This window comes from Hemiscyllium ocellatum, chromosome 13, assembly GCF_020745735.1.
Source record: "Hemiscyllium ocellatum isolate sHemOce1 chromosome 13, sHemOce1.pat.X.cur, whole genome shotgun sequence".
Lineage (NCBI taxonomy): Eukaryota > Metazoa > Chordata > Chondrichthyes > Orectolobiformes > Hemiscylliidae > Hemiscyllium > Hemiscyllium ocellatum.
The window spans coordinates 12,911,611-12,932,007 of NC_083413.1; the positions used below are offsets into that span (position 1 = coordinate 12,911,611).

The window sequence follows — 20,397 nt, forward strand, 5'->3', positions numbered from 1 at the left end:
AGTTCCCGACTCAGGCGACTGACTGTGTGGAGTTTGCACGTTCTCCCCGTGTCAGCGTGGGTTTCCTCCGGGTGCTCCGGTTTCCTCCCACAGTCCAAAGATGTGCGGGTCAGGTGAATTGGCTATGCTAAATTGCCCGTAGTGTTAGGTAAGGGGTAAATGTAGGGGTATGGGTGGGTTTCGCTTCGGCAGGTCGGTGTGGACTTGTTGGGCCGAAGGGCCTGTTTCCACACTGTAAGTCTAGTCTAGTCTAAAAAACAGCCATCCCATATAGAAGAACTAGTTATATTATCTTTTCTATTTCCTTTGACTTCTGTGCAAGTATGGCAGCATTTTGCCTTCATGTTAGGTCAGAGATGTAAACTCTACAATCTATCCAACTGAAAGCAAAGGCACATACTGCACATTCACGTGGTGCTAGCTGGTTGAAATGGAAACCCTTCTGCTAAAGATTGCTTTCACGGGTTTTTCTTTTACTCTAAACAGCAAGGAAACCTCATTGCAGTGAGTTAGCAAATTCTGCTAACTTGGATCCGAAGCATTAGCATCCCTACTAATGCAGGGCTCAATGCAGATATCCAGGAAAAGCAACTGTCACCTTTGCCACCTCTTAAAAACATGTATGGTGTGACATCAAACTGACTCTTCAGACCAAATTGTAGAGCTGTGAAGCACAGATTACTTACAGCTAGAACCGCCTATCTGAGGTTGCAATGGACGCAGTTGTCTTGTCTTTCAAAAGAAAGTTAGAACGCAATCTGAAGAGGAAATATTTAAGATCACAAGGAAAAGGTCAAGGGGATGGTACACTGAAATGCTGTTTGAGAGCCAAATGGTGGCCACCTGTGCTGTAACCACCTGCATGTGGACATTATATTGTGCAGTTCTGTATCCTGGCCTCCCAACTAATCTCCTATAGTATTTAAAGATATTGAGAGAGGCCCTCACTCTTAATTGAGTATGGTTCTCTGCTGTGGCCAGCCCTTCATCAACCATTTACGTTACACCTTTTAACGTAGTTAAGTTTCAGATGGTGGTCATGAAGTCATTTGTTCAGGAATATAATTATTTAAAAATTCATCAGCACTTAATTTTTTCATAAAGCTTCATCTTTAAATGTACCACAGCAGAATCCACTCTTCTCTAACAAATAGGCATAGTTCGATTGTTTCTACAGTTTATAATTCTCATTTTATTGTAAAAGCCAGTTTTCTTGTAATATAAATTTACTGGCAGTCTAACCATATTCAATCTAATATTCTTGTTTGTTTTCCTCAGGTATTGAATGCTCAGCGGGCTGGATACAAAGCTGCCATAGTACATAATGTTGACTCTGATGAACTTATTAGTATGGGGTCCAATGATGGTAAGTAGGCTAGTAACTGTACTAAGTTAGGATCTCAGCTGCTTCAGTGTTAGCAGGCTTGTGGAACAAAAGACTCCTCTTCACCTTGATACCTTTCATTATGTTGTCTGGCACTAGCCCTGTGTGTACTCAGCCTCTTATACATTCATGGCTGTGTGGCCAAATTCAGCTATAATTTCGTTTACAAATTTGCTGATGACAACACCTTAGAGGATTGGATCTCAAACAACACCGAGACAGAGTACAGGAAAGAAATACGTAGCTTAGTGACAACCTGTAAAGACACCAACTCCTTCAATGTCAGCAAAACAAAGGAGCTGGTTATTGACTTCAGGAAGCGGAGTGGAGGGCACATCTCTGTCTGCCCTCTGTGGTGCTGAAGTGGAGATGTTTGAGAACTTAATGTTCCTAAGAGTAAATGTCACCAATAATCTGTCTTGATCCAGTCACATTGACACTACAATCAAGAAAGCATACCAATTCCTCTACTTTCTCAAAAGGCTAAGGAAACTTGCATGTCCACAATGACTCTTACCAATTTTTATGGGTGCACCACTGAAAGCATTCTATCCAGAAAGAAATTGAGTGGTGAATGCAGTTTAGTCCATTACACAAACCAGCCTTCCTTCTGTTGATTCCAATAACACTTTCTGCTGCCTTGGGAAAGAACCCAACATAATCAAATACCCCTCCCACGTGGTTATACTTTCTTCCACCCTCTTAAGTTGCACAGAAGATACAAAGATTTGAAAACACGTGCCATCACATTGAAGAACAGCTTTCCTGCTGTTACCAGTCTTATGAACAGACCTCATATATTAGAGTTAATCTTTCTCTGTAACATCTTGTAACTGTAACACCATGTTCTGTGTTTTGTTCTATTACTCTGTTTACTTCAGTAAGGTATGATTTCTCAAGATAACATGCAAAGCATACTTCCACAATTCCACAATGAGATTATAAGAAATCAGAGATAGGCTTTGAACAGATCCAGCAGCATAAAGCAGGGATTCCTCTCGGCTCTGTGGATTATCAGAATTGTTCTCTAACATTATCTACAACCTCAAGGCCTGGCATATCCCTAACTGTTCCAACAGGATCAAGCTCAGGAATCAATTTTCCTTCTATGAAGTGTGCAGGTAGGTATGCCAGGAGCAGCACAAGGCATGCCTAAAAATGACGTGTCAACTTGGTGAAGCTACAACATACCAACAGCATAAGCAGCATGTTAGACAGGGCTAAGTTATTCCACAACCAATAGATCAGATATATGCTCTGCAGTCCTGCCGCATCCAGTCATGAATGTTCATGAAAAGATAACCAACTTGATGATAAAGGCGGCGGCTTCACAAAACCTTTAAGTGCAGTTTGCTTGACACCATCCAGGACACAGCAGTCTGCTTGGGGAGCACATCCACTTCCTCTGCTGATTCTCAATATCAACAATGTGTGTCATCTCAGGATCCCAGCAGAAATTCAACAAGGCTCAATGTTTTACAATCCTGTACAACTGTCACCTAGAAGGACAAAGGTAGCAGTTGCATGGTAAGAAAGCCACATGCAAGTCATACTGTTAATCTTGCTCTCACACCTGCCCTGCCCCCCACACCAAACTATTGAGTATCTGAATTTTAATTCTCCAGTTAACCAAAACCAAAGTATTTCCCTTTGAAGAATGTTTTTTTTAGATTAAGAGTCCAGAGGTTTAAGAAAATTGAAGTTTTGCTTTCATCAACATTTAGTTGTAATGTAGATATGACCTGTTTCATGTGAAGTCTCACTTTATTATGTAGAATTTTGACTTGACATCCAACTTATACTGCAAATGTAGTGAAGTGATTTCAATTCTGCACCATCACTAAACTTATGGAGTGTGATGTACCATTGCAAAAAAAAATGTTCAATTTAGTATCCTGATACCTTTCCAGTCCCCCTCATAGGAAGGTGTGATAGTGGGGGGATGTTGCAAATATGGATAACCAAGTTATAAAAGCACTGGTGAATGATAGCTTGGTTTTAAAATGTGCATATTTTCACAAAATTGCAGTTTTCCTGTTGAAACCCTCCTTGTTTCAATTAATTACCCCTAACTTCTTTTCAAATTTAATTTTAAAATGTAACCATTTAATAAAATATGGTAGTGAGAAAAATAAGCATAAACTTAAAGATCGTTTCTTTATTGGCTAAGATCTATTTTGTCTTATGCAAAATTACAGGATAGGTTCACTAAAGCTGTCATTCCATATTGCAGTAAAGCTCTATGTGATAAACTTTTACAAAATAGTTTCGGCCTCAACTAGTGTAATACAACAAGATTATAAGGTTGAAGTGGGCCATTCAGCCTATCGAGATTGCCAGTCCATCAGTTAAATCATGGCTGGGCTGATCTGATCATCCACATTCCCACTTTCCTCACCTTTTGTCCATAACCCTTGATTTCCTTACTAATTAAAGATTTGTCTGTCTTGGCCTTGAGTATACTTAATAACACAGCCTCAGTCCTCTGCAGTAAAGAATTCAATACATTCACTACTGAGAGAAGAAACTCCTCAACTCTGTGTTAAATGTGCAACTCCTTATTCTGAGATCATGTCCGAGACACTCCCAAAAAGGGGAACAACCTTTTCCAAATCTTGCACATTTCAATAAGGTTGTGTCTAATCCTTAACTCTAAGAAGTACAAGACTAATCTGCTCAACCTGTTTTCCTAAGACAGTCACTCCATACCCAAGTTCAGACTGGAGGTGGTGATGACCTCGGGTTTTCATTCGGCCATTAATCCAGACACTCAGGAACATGTGGGAGACCAAAGTTGAATCCTGTCATAACAGATGGCAGAATTTGAATTCTTTTTAAATCTGGAATCAAATCTAATGATCTTGGAATCATTATCAATTGTTGGAAAAGCCTATCTGGTTCACAAATGTCCTTTAGGGAAGGTAACTGTTGGTTATACCTGATCTAGCTGACATCATTTGAGTATAAACAAAATGGATAAAAGTATTCCATTTGTAGATTTTAAGTGGAGTGGAGCTTTCATGCAGGATTAGTTTGAGTAGGTGAAGAGGAGAGGAGGTGCTCTTCTATTTCCTTCCAATCCCTTTATTTGCTTACTTAATCACCCAGTGTTTGGCTCCTCAATTACAGCTGAAGGCATTGCTTGGTGAATAATTTCACTTGTAATAAATTGGTATGGATAAAATATGGTATGGCCATCTGGCCAAGTAGCATGTGGAAAACCTGAAGCACCTTGTGTCCAAGGTGAACACAGCAGGAAGCATCCCTGTATAGAAAAATTAGAGCTTCCTGTTTCGTAATTTGAGCCAGAGCTGAAGTCCATATGCATAGTGTGGCAGAGGACTATGTGGATAGCAAGCTTAGGATGTGGTCACATCACAGCTTAGGAAAGTGCAAGAAATAAAGGATGGTTGATTGTTTTGTTTTTTGCTTTGGATTCTATGGGCAGCGGTTCCTTCAAAACTACAGTCAGAACCAAGTCACTGACACAAAATGGGGAAAAGGAAAAGTGGAATACAGTAATGATGGGGCATTTTGTAGTTTGAGGACAACATTGACATTTCTGCTGCCATAAATATGATTCCAAGCTGGTATGTTATCTCCTGGTGCTAAGGTCAAGAATATAGCTTTTTCTGAGACATGACTTTCTTGGGGAGGGTAAGCAGCCAGAGGTCATAGTCCATTTCAGTATCAATGACTTGAGTAGGAAGTGAGATGCAAAGGTGAAAGCAGATTTGAGGGAATAGGAAGGCAATTGAAAAGCAGGACCTCCAATTCTAAATGCAGAAAACTGGTGTAGGAAAGAGGGCATCCAGTTCAGAAGATGGGTTGTATTTTGGCAGGATTGGGATTGACCTCCTCAGAGGGAAATTAGCTCAAGGAAAGCTCAAAGTGGTTGAATTTGAGGGAAACAACATGAATTCAAGGAAGCAGAAGAGCAGTAAGCCAAAGCAAAGGCATGCCTCTTTCCAAACTGGACACCAGTTAAAAGACTGACCTAAATACAGATCTAAAAAATAGCATTTGCGGAAAAGTTGATTTAACAGTACAGCAATGTACAGACCCTTCGGCCCTCGATGTTGTGCCGACCTTTTAAACTACTCTAAGATCAAAATAACCTACATACCCTTCATTTGATTAGCATTCATGTGCTTAAATGATCCTAATGTAGTAGAGTCAGATATTACCGCTGGCAATGCATTCCAAGCACCCACCACTCTCTAAAGGACCTACCCCTGACATCTCCCCTGAATCTTCCTCCAATCACCTTAAAATTGTGCTCCCTTGTGATAGCCATTTCTGCCCTGAGAAAAAATTCCTACTATCCACTCTCTCTATGCCTCTCATCATCATTGTATACTTCTATCAAGTCACCTCTCATCCTTCTTTGCTCCAATGAGAAAAGCCCTAGCTCCCTCAACCTTTCTTCATAAGATATGCCCATCAGTTGAGAGAGCATCCTGGTAAATCTTTGCACCCTCTCTTAAAACTTCCACATCCATCCTATAATGAGGTGACCAGAACTGAAGACATTATTCGAAGTGTAGTCTAACCAGGGTTCTGTGGAGCTACAGCATAACCTCTTGGCTCTTAATCTCAATCCCCCTGTTAATGAAAGCCAACATACCATACGCTGCCTTAACAATTCTATCAATTTGGGTGACAACTTTGAAGGATATATGGACATGAACCCCAAGATCCCTCTGTTCCACCACACTGCCAAGAATCCTGCCTTTTAACCATGTAATATGCATTCAGGTTCAACCTTCCAGAATGAATTATTTCGCATGTTTCCATGTTGAGCCCCATCTGCCATTTACCAGCCCTGTTCTGTTTCAAACTACAACAGCCCTCCACACCATCCCCAACTCAAGCAACCTTCGTGTCATCAGCAAACTTACTAACCCACACTTCCACTTTCTCATCCAAGTCATTTATAGAAATCACCAAGAGCATAGGCCCCAGAACCGATCCTTGCGGAACACCACTGGTCAATGCCCAGGCTGAATACTTTACATCTCCTCCCAGCGTCTGTCTTGTATGGGCCAGCCAGTTCTGTATCCAGACAGCCAAACTTCCCTGTATCCCATGCTTCCTTACTTTCTGAATGAACCTACCGTGTGGAACCTGATCATACGCCTTGTTAAGATCTATATACACCGCATGCACTTGTCTACCTTCGTCAATGTGTTTTGTCACATCCTCAACGAATTCACTAAGGTTTGTGAGGCATGACCCACCCCTCTCAAAGCCATGCTGACTGATTTGAATGCAAAAATTGTTGTAAATCGATGTAATTTAATTGCTATTATTAGAAATGTGACTACAAGATAAGTTGAAAACTGAATATCTATTTGACTGTTGAGAATGATAGGCAATAAGGAAAAGATGTAGTAACATTTCAAATAGGGGATGACTGTGCATTAGTAAGTGAAGCTCTTCAAAGGTTAGAGTCATAGTCAGTTTGGGTGGAATAAAGAAATTGCAACAGGAAGCAACAATTGGTGAGAATTGTTTGTAGAGCACCAAACTGAAATACAAATTTTGGCATGCTACAAAGCAGGAAATCAGAGATACATGTGATGTGGATAGTATAGAATAGACTTTGTCAGGTTAATGCGAAGAACTGTAGCGGATACATCTTGTGTATGTGATGGGTTTCTGGAACATTGTTTGCTAATTGGAGATTGGGTTATTTTCATAGAAGTGCGGAAGAAACTCTTTGGCCCACTTGAAACTGCACCAACACGTGAGAAACCTCTGATCTTCAACCTAATTCCATTTACTAGCACTTGGCCCATAATCTTGAATGTTATGACATGACAAATTTTCATCCATGTACTTTTTTTAAAGGATGTGAGGCAGCTTACCTCTACCTCCAGGCATTCTTACCCTCTGGATAAAAAGGTTTTTCTTCGCAACCTTGTACCCCTAAATCTTATTCCCCTCACCTTGAACTGGTGTCCTGACTGACCTCCAACTAAGGGGACGAGCAGCTGTTTATCCATTTTTGTCTGTGTACCTCATAATCTTGTACACCACATTCAGATCGCTCCTCTGTTTTCTCTGCTCCAATGAAAACAACTCATCAAACTTAAATTTCCATCGCAGGCAATCTGGGTGAAATTCCTCTGCACCCCCTCCAGTGCAATCATTCCTGTAATATGGCAGAACTAATTTTGGAATTTAATGCTGTGTAATGAGAAAGGGCTAATTAAAATCCTTACTGCAAAGGAGCATTTTAGAAACAGTAACTAATATGGTTGATTTATATGAAATTTGAATGCGCCATTGTTAACTTTGAAGTTAGGCTCTTAAATCTGACCAAAGGAAATAAGCATATGAAGTAAAAAATCACACAACACCAGGTTATAGTCCAACAGGTTTAATTGGAATCATCTCCAAATCAAGCATATGGAGGACAGGTTGACTGTGGTGGATTGGGAAAATTCTGTAAAATATTTGCCCATAGATAGGCAATGGCTATCAATTAATATGTATGTAAGTAATTGCACATGTTTCTAAAGCACAGGCATTCAAATGGAAAGACACATGATCATAGTCAATGAAGAAAGTTAATGATTGCATTAGCTCAAAGTAACTTGCATATAAAGATGCCAGAAATAATGGTACCCCTGAGGATTGGGAGCAATTTGGAATCCAGCAAAGAAGGATCTGGAAAGCAAATAGTGAACATAAATGCAAGCTTGTGGACTCTAAAAGCTTTTTTTCGAACAAGCTACATGAAAAGGAAAGTGAGGATAAATATAAGCCCAATACAGAGAATACAAGAATTTAATGGAGGTAAAAACAAGGACTGCAGATGCTGGAAACCAGATTCTAGATTAGTGTGGTTAGAAAAGCACAGCAGTTCACTGAGGAAATGGTCTTTGCGGAAAGGGGTGGGGAGGGAAGTTAATGAATTGCTCAACCTCCTTGTGGGAGTATGCGGTGGCGTCAATGCTGTCATCAGTGTAGCGGAGGAAGAGGTGGGGAGTGGTGCTGGTGTAACTACCTTAGCATAACCTTAACCTTCGCATAAACCAAATCATCTGATGACATTTCCGCCACCTCCAAGCGGACCCCACAACCAGGGATATATTTCCCTCCCTACCCCTTTCCACCTTCCGCAAAGACTCTTCCCTCCGTGACTACCTGGTCAGGTCCAGCCCCCCCCCCCCCCAGAATCAATCTGGATTTATGAAAGGGAAAACCTGTTTGACAAACTTTTTGGAGTTTTAAGCATGTTTCTCGTAACATAGGGATAAAGAGAACCAGTGGATGTGATTGTTCTTAGGGTTTTCAGAAGATTTTTGGTAATGTCCGATACAAGAGGCTTCTTAACAAAGTTAGAGCACATGGAATTGAAAATATTATACTAGTATGGATTGAGAATTGCTTAATGGAAAGTAGAAAGTCAAAATAAATGGATCATTCTCAGCGTGGCATGCTGTTTCTAATCTTGTACCATCCAGGTCAGTGCTCAGTTCTCAACGGTTCACAGTTGATGTGAATGTGCGAAGCCTATTGTAATTTTTCCAAATTTGCTAATTTCACCAAAATGGGTGGGAACAGAAATTGTAAAGAGAATGTAAAGAAGCTTCAAGATGACTTAGACAAGCTACATGAATGGGCTAGTACATGGCTGATAGAATATAATGTAGATGTGTCAAATTATTACTAATTACATGAGAGTATGGCAATTTTCCTTGACTGGGAAGTCAAAAGATGCTACTGATTTGGAGGAATTAATCAATTGTCTTCAAGCTACAAATTGATTTTCAACCTGATTATTGGATACCTCTGACACAGCAACCTCCAAAGGTTAATGCTATACTCCTTAATAGAATTTGACTGTTAGTATTACTGTCTGCAGTTAAAATAATATTGCAATGGATGTAAAGGTAATGGGCAAGCCTCTCTCATTTCTAAGCTTTTTTAAAAAAAAATTGCTACTTTCAAAAACAAAACTGCCATCTTTGACATGGTTTGAGATAGCTAAAAATCTTCCAAAAGAACTAATAAATCAAGGGTAATGTTGATGCCAGAACTTTTGCAAAGGATGTTCAGAAAATGAAACATCCACATATGTTCTGGTGTAACAGTGAATTGCATCTGAGTCTTTCATCTTCAAATGGCAAGCTTTCAACTCAACCAAGTCATCAGCCACATGTAAAACCAAACTTTGGGAGCAGACGAAATGTGATAGTAATAAATTTACTGTCCTCGCATGAGTCAATTGTGTGAAGGATTGAATTAAGTCAAGACATTTGGGGGTGATGGGTGAGTCAGTTAAGATCTAAAACTGTTAACTAACATCATTACACTCCATTCATCAGGAACAGATTGTTTGTGGAGGAGCTGTTCAGTGTGCTGTACTAGTTCTCTTTGTTAACAAAGCTGTGAGAATGTTTCAGTCGTACTAATATGAACTTACACTTAAGTTGAGCTTAATGTCTTGCATTAGAAAATTGTGGATCTTTGATGTAACTTTGTTAAATGGAGCTTATTAGCTAATACTTATCAAGATTTGGCTGTACTTCTGCCCTTATGGGCATCCTTCTCCATATGTCATCAGTAAGAGATTGATACCAATGGGATTGGTGTGAATCTACCCAGGTAGTTTCAGCAGAGACTGCCATATACAAAAATTTCTGTAGTTGGCAACAGGTTATTGGAGTTTTGATCCCAGTTGATGTTAATAATTGGTAAGAAGGATCTTTAAAGGAAATCTGGCTTTACAAATCAATATTTTGTTTGCAGTTGATTACCATGGTGGTTACTCCCTGAAGTATATTCTCACACAAGGCTGCAGATATTCCGTAACAATACAGCACAAATTTATTACTTATAGGAAAACAAAGTGGGCTTTCTCATGTAAAATATGGTTAGGTTTTGCTATTTGTGTTAAGATTGTAAGATCATGTGTCCGCCTGTTTTCAAAAAATCAATTCTAGAGAAATATTACTCCCATTTCAACTCAAGTTTTTTCTTACATTAACAGACTTTATCCCGGTTTATTTCCCTTGGAGCATTGAGGATGTTTTACAAGTTCTTTCCACATACATGGACACGGATCTTTTCTGATGGATTAACACACTCGTCAGTTGAGATAGCTGGAACACTTCAATGTGCTCTCAACACTGAGACCCCACTCACCAAAAGATATTTCTATTAGACTAACTGGTTCCCCTGAGTTGAATTCCTCATTCTTCTGAACTGAAGCTAAACTAATGGCCTTTTGTCTGTTTGTAAATTCTCAGTATAAACATCCTATGCATTAACATTACAGTTGTCTTGCCAGGCACTTGACATAAGTCATATACCTTCCTGGAAATTGTACACTTTCAAATTTTCAAATGACTTTCTGACCCTTAAAAGTACACTTTCACCGAACTAAGCAAAGCCCCTCTCTCTCTATTTTAAAATTGAAAAATTGAGTGATTATATATTAACCTTTATATCATATTGGTAATTGATGCAAATCATGTGAATGATCTGCAGTGTTTTTCAATGTTCATGGGAGATGGAGTCTCCATGTTATGGTATGTAACCTTGGTTTTCCTGATGCTAATTGTCAGTCCAAATGTTTTGCAGCCTCAAACAACCAATCTATTGGCTGCAAATGAACTTCTGTGTGGGATGTCGCGCTGTCTCATCGTAAACAGGAACTGATGGACTATGACATTATGCATTTTGTTCTTAACACATTATTTTGAACAGTTTGTCCTCTTTAGCAGACATATTTACATTGTCATTTGATTTGCCAAAAGCTTGCGATAGCTGTAGGGAGTAAAATATGCCAGAGGTGGCACGAGTACAGTCTTGCTTTATCCATCTGTTGGTCTTGAAAGAGTTTTGCTTCATTGTAAGTGATGGAACTTTACATCTCTTGAAAAGAAGAAATAGCACCCAGGAGCAGCCTATTTTCTGAAGCAATGATGAGAATCGATCTCCGCTGACAATCGAATGCTTTTTCAAGGTGTACAACAGCAATGTAAATTAAGCAGCTTGCTTAAACATTTCAGAAAGCAGATAACAGTCAACTACATTGGTGAGGATGGAGGAATGAGTAGATTAAAGATTTATCCAAATGACTTATTGCTTACATTTCATCCAAAAGCTAAAGGCATCAGAATGCACTCATCTAAGGGAGCTAATGACAGTCATTAGAAGAGGCAAAGAAACAGTTCACATGAAGGATACTTATGGCAGATTTCATTGTTTAATGGATGTTTCCCCCCCCCACCAAAAGCTCGGTCACCCCCATTCATCTCCAGATACAGCACATTATCCTCAGCCATTTTTTGCCACCTACAATCAGATACCACTATCAAAGATATTTCCCTCCCCACCTCTATCTGCGTTCCACAGAGACCATTCTATCCGTGACTCCCTCTTTAGATCCATGCCTCCCACCGGCCCACCCTGACGGTTCCTTTTAGTAACCGCATTCTCCATTGACTAGATTGTGGAGTAATTCTTCACCTACTTTTTCATGTGCTTGCAAAATTCAGTGATGATCATCAACCCTGCCCTTATCTTCAGGAGAGCTGTTTCAGTTGCTGTTATACCTTGTTCCTTTCTTGATTCCTTCACATTATACATCTCAATACATGTCTGTATTTAGCAAAAATTGGATACTGTTGCTCTGGTTCATAAATTGGAGCAGAAGTGAAAAGCCATCCTGAAAGTTAATTACTTGGACAGGGGACTAAATTTAATATGATCCAACTGGCAGTGAGAAAGTTTAACTTTATCTTACCACAAATTTCCAGTTCCTTGATAATAAGAACATGAGAAACAATGGGCACAGTTCATGAATGCCAGTATAATTCAATCTTAATTATTTGAACTCTTTCTCCCCCCTTTTTGGGATTTCAACAATGCTAACTAAATGCAGGTTAATACAGACTACATGTCCAGATAATTCACCAACTTATTTAAAGAAGGACGTATGTTGCATTGTATGAATACCGCTCTTTTGTGTGTAACCTTCTATTTTAAGTGACCAATAAATTTATCTATTTCAGTCATGTAAGTTTAGATGAATTTTTAAATGATCTGATTATATGATTTATTAATCAAATGAATCCTGGTTCAGCTATGGTTGACGTTTCAAATGCACTTAATAATCTGAATCTGCACTTACATTCTCTCTCAGCACAGATAACGCGTCGTCTGTATTGGACAGAGCATCATGGGGATGAAATTTGAAATATTTGTCCATTTGGCTTTTTTCCTTCAAACTGCTCTTAATTTTCTCTGCTATTTAATGTCTTTAGCTTCCTACAGATGAGTGCATTCTGTTGCCTTTTAGATTTTGGATGGAACATAACCCAAATGACTTTATAGTTATTGTTTAATCTCTAATCTCCTTATTCTTCAAACACCACAAAACTCTGGACTAGGCTGAGAGGCAGGAGGGCTGATAAATCCAGTGGATAGTCTAAAAGCAAGCACAATGCTTGAGAAACTCAGCAGGCCTGGAAGCAACATTTTAGAAGAAGTTGAGTTGTCCTGGACACCATGTTAACCATTTTTCTCTCTCTGCAGAAGCCATCAAACCTGTTGAGTTTCTCCAGCATTTTAGTTTCCACATCTGCAATATGTTGTTTTGGATTCCACGTTGAGAGTCTGACAATCCCAAGCCCAACGTCGACCTCCTCATGTTTTTACCTAGTTGATTTTAACCCTACTGCAAATCCTCTTGCAAGGATGTCTGCCTTGAAGATTTCCTCCTCTCTCCATAAGCCACTCTGCAGGCACCCTGCCTATATCCCTGATGAAGGGCTTTTGCCCAAAACATCGATTTTCCTGCTCCTCAGATGCTGCCTGTAGTAAATTTTGGCAGAGTATGCTATATCACTTAACATCAGCTGAACTCATCCATCCGCCATGACGAAGGCCTTAAACCTCCATTTCTTCCTCTCACGCTGTCCCAACCAACTGACACTATCATCCACTTGGCTGAACTGGTCCTCACACTTAACAACTTCTCCTTCCAATCCCCTCACTTCGTGCAAACTACAGGGGATAACATGGGAACCCGCATGGGACCCAGCTATGCCTGCCTCTTTGTCGGGTGCATGGAACAGTTATTCTACTGTAACTACACCGACACCTACCTGTTCTTCCACTCTCGATGACTTTATTGGCGCTACCTCGTGTTCCCACAAGGAGGTTGAACAGTTCATCAACTTCACTAACCCCTTTAACCCAAACTCGGACCACCCCGGACAGCGCCCCCCCCCCCCCCCCCCCCCCCCCCCCCAGCAAACACCAAAACACCTTCCTGGACCTCTCCAGCGACTGACTAACCACGGATTCCTGAAAAGGGCTTATGCCTGAAATGTTGACTCGGATGCTGCCTGACATGCTGTGCTTTTCCAGCACCACACTCGACTTGCATTCTGTTGTAGTCTGTATTTCATGAAATGCCTTAATCATAGTTTCGAGGAAAAGGCTTATTAAATAACTGATACTTTTGCAACAATCTATATCTTGGACTATAAGAATAGTTATATATTTTTAAACAACCAGTTCAGGTGTGTTATAACATACCTCTGGATCAATTGTGACTTGAACTTGGGTCACCTTATTCGGCGATAGAGACACTGCTTCTGAAGCACAAGTTGCTTCCCAAGTTCACTTGAATGCTAAGATGTTGGAAAAAAAATTAGTTGATTGGTTAAAATTTCAGGGTGGTGGACTTCTTGGATGTGTATGAAACTTTTCACACAGGTAGGAGGTACTTGAAGGTGTTTGTCATTTCTGCCAACACTTCTGAGCTGTAGTGTCATCTCACAATGTGTATTGCCAGAAAGGAGTCCTGAAGAGATCTTTTGAAAAGTTCAAAAGTGCATAAATTAATGTAATATAGTTATGCATCTTTAAATTTGTTTCTGATACTGATTTTTCTCATGATCATTCTGTTTTACAGTTGAGATTTTCAAACAAATCACCATTCCATCTGTGTTTATTGGGGAAGCGTCAGCTAAATATCTTCTGGAAGAATTTAGCTATTTAAGAGGGTAAGTAGTACTTATTTTTGCTTAGTCCTTTGGCCCTAATTTTGTCTGAAACATTTGAACTGGGACTTGAAAGTAAATGATTTTTTTTTAGAAAGTCATTCCAAATAGTTCATTTTATACCTTTTTGAAAAGTTATGAAATGGTCATTTCTGTGATGTTTCTTTATTGCCATCGATATCCTCTTATTTCTTTTAACTTTGCTGACCTATATAGTGATCCTCCCTTCTGCATCCTTACCATATGGGAGTAAAGAAACCTGGTTTTGTCTCCTGTATTAATGTTCTTTCACAGGATCTTAAAACTGCAATCTATATTAGATTAGTGTGGAAGCAGGCCCTTCGGCCCAACAAGTCCACACAGAGCCGCCAAAGCGCAACCCACCCAGACCTGTTCCCCTACATTTACCCCTTCACCTAACACTACGGGCAATTTAGCATGGCCAATTCACCTAACCTGCACATTTTTGGACTGTGGGAGGAAACCCACGCAGACACTGGGAGAACGTGCAAACTTTACACAGTCAGTCGCCTGAGGCAGGAATTGAACCCAGGTCTCTAGCGCTGTGAGGCAGCAGTGCTAGCCTCCTTTCCCCCAGCTTTGTTCCAACATTGGTATCCTACGTTATGGTTTTAATTTGTTAAAATCCTATTATGGAGATGAATAGGTGTGGAAATGTCATATCTTTCATTTAGCATCCTGAGTTGTATTTATAATTCTCCCATCCTTTGTTTCCAATACTGTCCTGAGGCAATAAGTACCGGTCTTGCCAATGAAGCTCCCATCCCATGAACAAAAAAGATTAGACAGTATTCAAAGTTAGAAGGGTTTTTGAGACCCAAAAATATATTTTTCAACAAGCATGTTGGTAACCAGCAGTCATGGATTTAAAGTCATTGCAAAAAGAGCACACACATAAGAACTAGGAGCAGAATAGACTATCCAGCCCCTTGAGCATGCGGTCCCATTTAATGTAGTCATGACTGACCTCCTCTATGCCTCAACACCACTTTCCTACCCACTCCTCATAACCCTTAAACCCCATTGTTAATTCAAAATCTGTCTGTCTCCTTAAATTTATTCAGTATTCTGGCCTCCACTGCAATCTTCAGTAGTGAACTATAGATTTATAATCCTTTGAGAAAGTAATTCCTCCTCATCTGTTTTAAATCTGCTACCCCTTCATCTAAAAATATGACTTCTCATTCTCGATTGCCCACAGTGGGGTTCCATCTTCTGAATGTCTACTTTGCCAATCGCTCTAGCATCTTGTGTACATCAATTAAATGTCCATCCACTCTTCTAAAGTGTAGTGAATGAATATAGCCTTAAACTGCGCTATCTCTTGTAAGACAAACATGTGAAATGAGTTGCAGTTTTTCACACAGATGGTCATTAAGATCTGAAATGCACAATTTCAAAGGAGGTGGAATCATATTCTACAGGAATTTCAATTTGACAGGTGCTCTGAGAACTGACTTAGTGATTTGTGTTCAAGAAGTTTAGGAAATAGGGCCGAAATTAATGAGCTACACCGAAACCCTGGCATAGACATTGAAAACCTAGTTCAGCGATCGTTAATGAATGTGGATGGTTTCCTTGTTTCAACTCCAAAGTAAACATAGCATAGTTTTGTTATCTATTCAAATTATTTGGAAATAATAGATGGAAAATGTTGGTTATATAGCAGTATATTTTTTCATTTGCTCCATGTAACTATATTGTTGAATCTGATTAGAGATTGTGGCTCTCGTGAAGTTAACCATAGAGATGTACAGAATGGAAACGTACACTTCGGTCCAGCTCGTCCATGTCAACTAGATTTCCGAACCACGTCTAGTCCCATTTGCCAGCACTTGCCCCATAACCCTCAACTCTTCCTATTCGTATACCCATCCAGACACCTTTTAAATGTTGTAATTGTACCAGCCTCCACCACTTCCTCCGACAGCTTATTCCATTCATGCACGTACCACCTCTGCGTGAAAAAGTTGTCCCTCAGGTCCCTTTTATATCTTTCCCCTCTCACCCTAAACCTTATGCCTTCTAGTTCTGGACTCCCTAACCCCAGGGAAAAGACTGTCTATTTATCCTATCCATGCCCCTCATGATTTTATAAACCTCTATAAGGTCATCCCTCAGCCTCTGACGCTCCAGGGAAAACAGTCCCAGCTAATGTTGTCCCACTTTTCAAGAAAGGAGAGAGAGAGAGAAAACAGGGAATTATAGACCGGTTAGCTTGACGTTAGTGGTGGGAAAGATACAGGAGTCAATTATAAAAGATGAAATCACGACTCATTTGGATAATAGTAACAGGATAGGTCAGAATTAGTACGCATTTACGAAGGGGAAATCATGCTTGACTAATCTTCTGGAATTTTTTGAGGATGTAGCTATGAAGATGGACAAGGGAGAGCCAGTGTACCTGGGCTTTCAGAAAGCCTTTAAGATCCCATAAAAGAGATTAGTGTGCAAAATTAGGGTACATGGTATTAGGGGCAAGGTACTGACATGGATTGAAAGTTGGCTGACTGACAGAAAGTAAAGAGTAGTGATAAATGGGTCCCTTTTGAAATGGCAGGTGGTGACCAATGGGGTACCACAAGGTTCGGTGCTGGGGGTCACAGCTGTTTACAATACACATCAATAATGTAGATGAAGGCATTACAAGTAATAGCAGGTTTGCTGATGACACAAAGCTGGGTAGCAGGATGAAATGTGAGGAGGATATTGAGAATATAGGGTGACTTGGACAGGCTAGGTGCATGGCAGATGCAGTTTAATGTGGATAAATGTGGGCATCCACTTTGGCAGCAAGAACAGGAAGGCAGATTATTATCTAAATGGAGTCAAGTTAGGCAAAGGGGAAGTACAACGAGATCTTGGTGTTCTTGTATGTCAGTCAATGAAAGCAAGCATGCAGGTACAACAGGCAGTGAAGAAAGCTAATGGCATGCTGGCCTTCACACCAAGAGGAATTGAGTATAGGAGCAAAGAGGTCCTTCTGCAGTTGTACAGGGCCTTGGTGAGACTGCACCTGGAGTATTGTGTGCAGTTTTGGTCTCCAAATTTGAGGAAGGATATTCTGGCCTTTGAGGGAGTGCAGCATGGGTTTACAAGGTCAATTCCTGGAATGGTGGGACTATCATATGTTGAAAGCTTGGAGTGACTGGGCTTGTATACGCTTGAGTTTAGAAGGATGCGAGGGGATCTAATTGAGATGTATAAGATTATTGGACACTCTGGAGGCAGGAAGCATGTTTCCACTGAAGGGAGAGTCCAGAACCAGAGGACACACCTTTAAGGTAAGGGGTAGGCCATGTAGAACAGAGTTGAGGAGAACTGTCTTCACCCAGAGAGTGGTGGATATACGGAATGCTCTGTCCCAGAGGGCAATGGAGGACAAGTCTCTGCATTCTTTCAAGAAAGAGATGGATAGAGCTCTTAAAGATATGGAATCAAAGAGCGTGTTGAGAAGGCAGGAACAGGATACTGATTATGGATGATCAGCCATGATCATAATGAATGGTGGTGCTGGCTCGAAGGGCTGAATGACCTAATCCTGCATCTATTGTCTATTGATTCACCCTCTCCCAATTGCTCAAATCCTCTAACCCTGGCAACATCATTGTAAGTTTTTTCTGAACCTTTTCACGTTTCACAACATCTTTCTAACAGGAAGGAAACCAGAACTGCGAGCAATATTCCAAAAGTGGCCTAACAATGTCCTGTACAGCTGCAATATGACCTCCCAACTCCTGTACTCAATGTTCTGACCAATAAAGGGAAGTATATCAAATGCTGCATCACCATCCTATGTACCTGCACCTCTACTTTAAAGGAACTGTGAATGTGCACTCCAAGGTCTCTTTGTTCAGCAACATGCCACAGGATCTTACCATTAAGTATATAAGAACTGCTCTGATTTCCTTTTCCAAAATGCAGCACCACACATTTATCTAAATTAAGCTCCCAACTGCTGCTACTCAGCCCATTGGTCGGTCTGATCAAGAACCTGTTGTACTCTGAGGTAACCTTCACTCTCCACTACACCTCCAATTTTGGTGTCATCTGCAAACTTACTAACAACAGAGCAAACTTGATTATCCGAAGAAGTTCTCAAGGTCCTGATAGAATCATTTATATCAAAGAGGTGTTTCATTACTCATCATGTCTTTTGTTTAGAATGATTAAAAATGAACTCTGCTTAATGAAATGTTGCTGAGAGCAGTCCTAGATATCGATGGGAGCCCAGGCACCATCTCCAAATGACTCTGTCTCTCGCCACCGCCACCGCCCCACCCCCGCTTTCCATGGATTTCTACATGGGCGTGTACCCTAAACCCCCCTTCCCCAGACAATCTCTCCAACATTGTCCTGTACAGGGCAGAGGTAGAACTTGACAAAAAGTTGGAGTCAAAAGGGGTGTGTGTGTGCGTGTGTGTGCGCTCGTGTGCTATTTTGAGGCTTCCCCCTCCCCACCCCCACGAGGGTGGGGGTAGATAGGAACGAGGTGGGGGGGGGGCACAGTGGGGCAGGGGCTCGCACACGGTGTAGTGAACGGGGGGAGGCGGGGGACTTAGCTGCTCGCTGTGTCAATCCCACAGAACTAATTGGGGCAGGAGGCTTTAGCAATGCTGCAGGTCCCTTACACACAAGTATGTGTCTGCTCAGAAACAAACTCTGAGACCGAGATCTAGAGCGAGGAAAAAGGAAACTTCAGAAAATTCTGACTCCCCGAGGAGAGGCATTGAATCGATTAACTGAATAATCAATTATCCGAACAAAATAATAACTGCCTGTCTGGTTTTCGGATATTTGAGGTTCCTCTGTATACCTCCTGTGTTCCCATCCAAATCATATTGTTAGATAAGGCTGCCAACCCTGAAAGATAATCAAGGTGAAGTGTTACACGGCTGAAGGATTAATGGTTATACATTTTTTACATCTAGACACAAATTGGAGCCTGTGTTTACAGAAGATTAATTAGCTGCACATCCCCTAGTGAGTCTAAATAAAATGAGTACAATTGGTCAGAGTAGTTTATTGTGTATAGACTGCATAGCAGCTGATTTTTATCAAGCATTTTAATTTTTAATCTTTTGAAGGATCTTAAAACTAATGGAAAATATTTAATAAATCAGTGTCTATGATCACATGAAATGACTTTAAAGCAGCCAGTACACAAAGCAGGAAAGTTTCTTGCTGCCATGTACTCAGTCTGAAAGTCTCTCCAAAATCTACTTCAAACAAAATTCTTTTTAAGTAAACATGGGGAGGTGGGGAATAGTAGAAGAGCAAAGAAGGTGGAAGATGACAGCTAATATTATCCCTGCAGCTAGATTATCATGCCAAAGCATGGTACTGCTGCCTTCACAGCACAAGGGCCCAGGCTCAATTCCAGCCTCGGGCGATTGTCTGTGTGGAGCTTGCACGTTCTTCCTGTGTCTGCGTAGTTCTCCGGGTGCTCTGATTTCCTCCCACAATCCAAAGGTTAGGTGAATTAGCCATGCTAAATTGTCCATAGTGTTAGGTGCATTAGTCAGAGGGAAAATGGGTCTGGGTGGGTTACTCTTTGGAGGGTCTGTGTGGACTTGTTGGGCCGAAGGGCCTGTTTCCACACTGTAGGGAATCTAATCGGAGGAGACCTTCACAACTGGGGACTGACTATCAAGAACACCCAAACTCTTTCTCAAGGAACTTTAATATTAAATCATAAATATCAATTATTTCTGTCACATAGATAAATGGAAAGGGGAAGGCACCTTTCACGTTGAGTTGAATACTGGCTCTGCCATGAGCTAAATATTCATAAAGAATAACTTTGGAAAATATAGTCCGTGCCTTCTCCTTCAGAAAGATCATACATTCACCCCCATTCATTGTTCCACAGACTGAGGAAATCCCAAAAAATATTGTTCCGTCTTTTAAAATCCTTATGTCTAGATTTGACTACAGATTCAGAAACAGTAGTTACAATAT

At 40.6% G+C, this 20,397-nt stretch overlaps 1 protein-coding gene across 2 annotated transcripts in view; it reads left to right on the forward strand.

The window, feature by feature from the left end:
- Nucleotides 1-20,397, forward strand: part of rnf13 (ring finger protein 13) — a 257,872-nt gene that overhangs the window by 149,570 nt on the left and 87,905 nt on the right. For both annotated transcript variants that reach the window (XM_060834542.1, XM_060834541.1), the window contains 2 exons: nucleotides 1,279-1,366; nucleotides 14,328-14,418. In XM_060834542.1, the coding sequence (XP_060690525.1) occupies nucleotides 1,279-1,366; nucleotides 14,328-14,418 (179 nt within the window). The remainder of the gene's footprint in view (nucleotides 1-1,278; nucleotides 1,367-14,327; nucleotides 14,419-20,397) is intronic.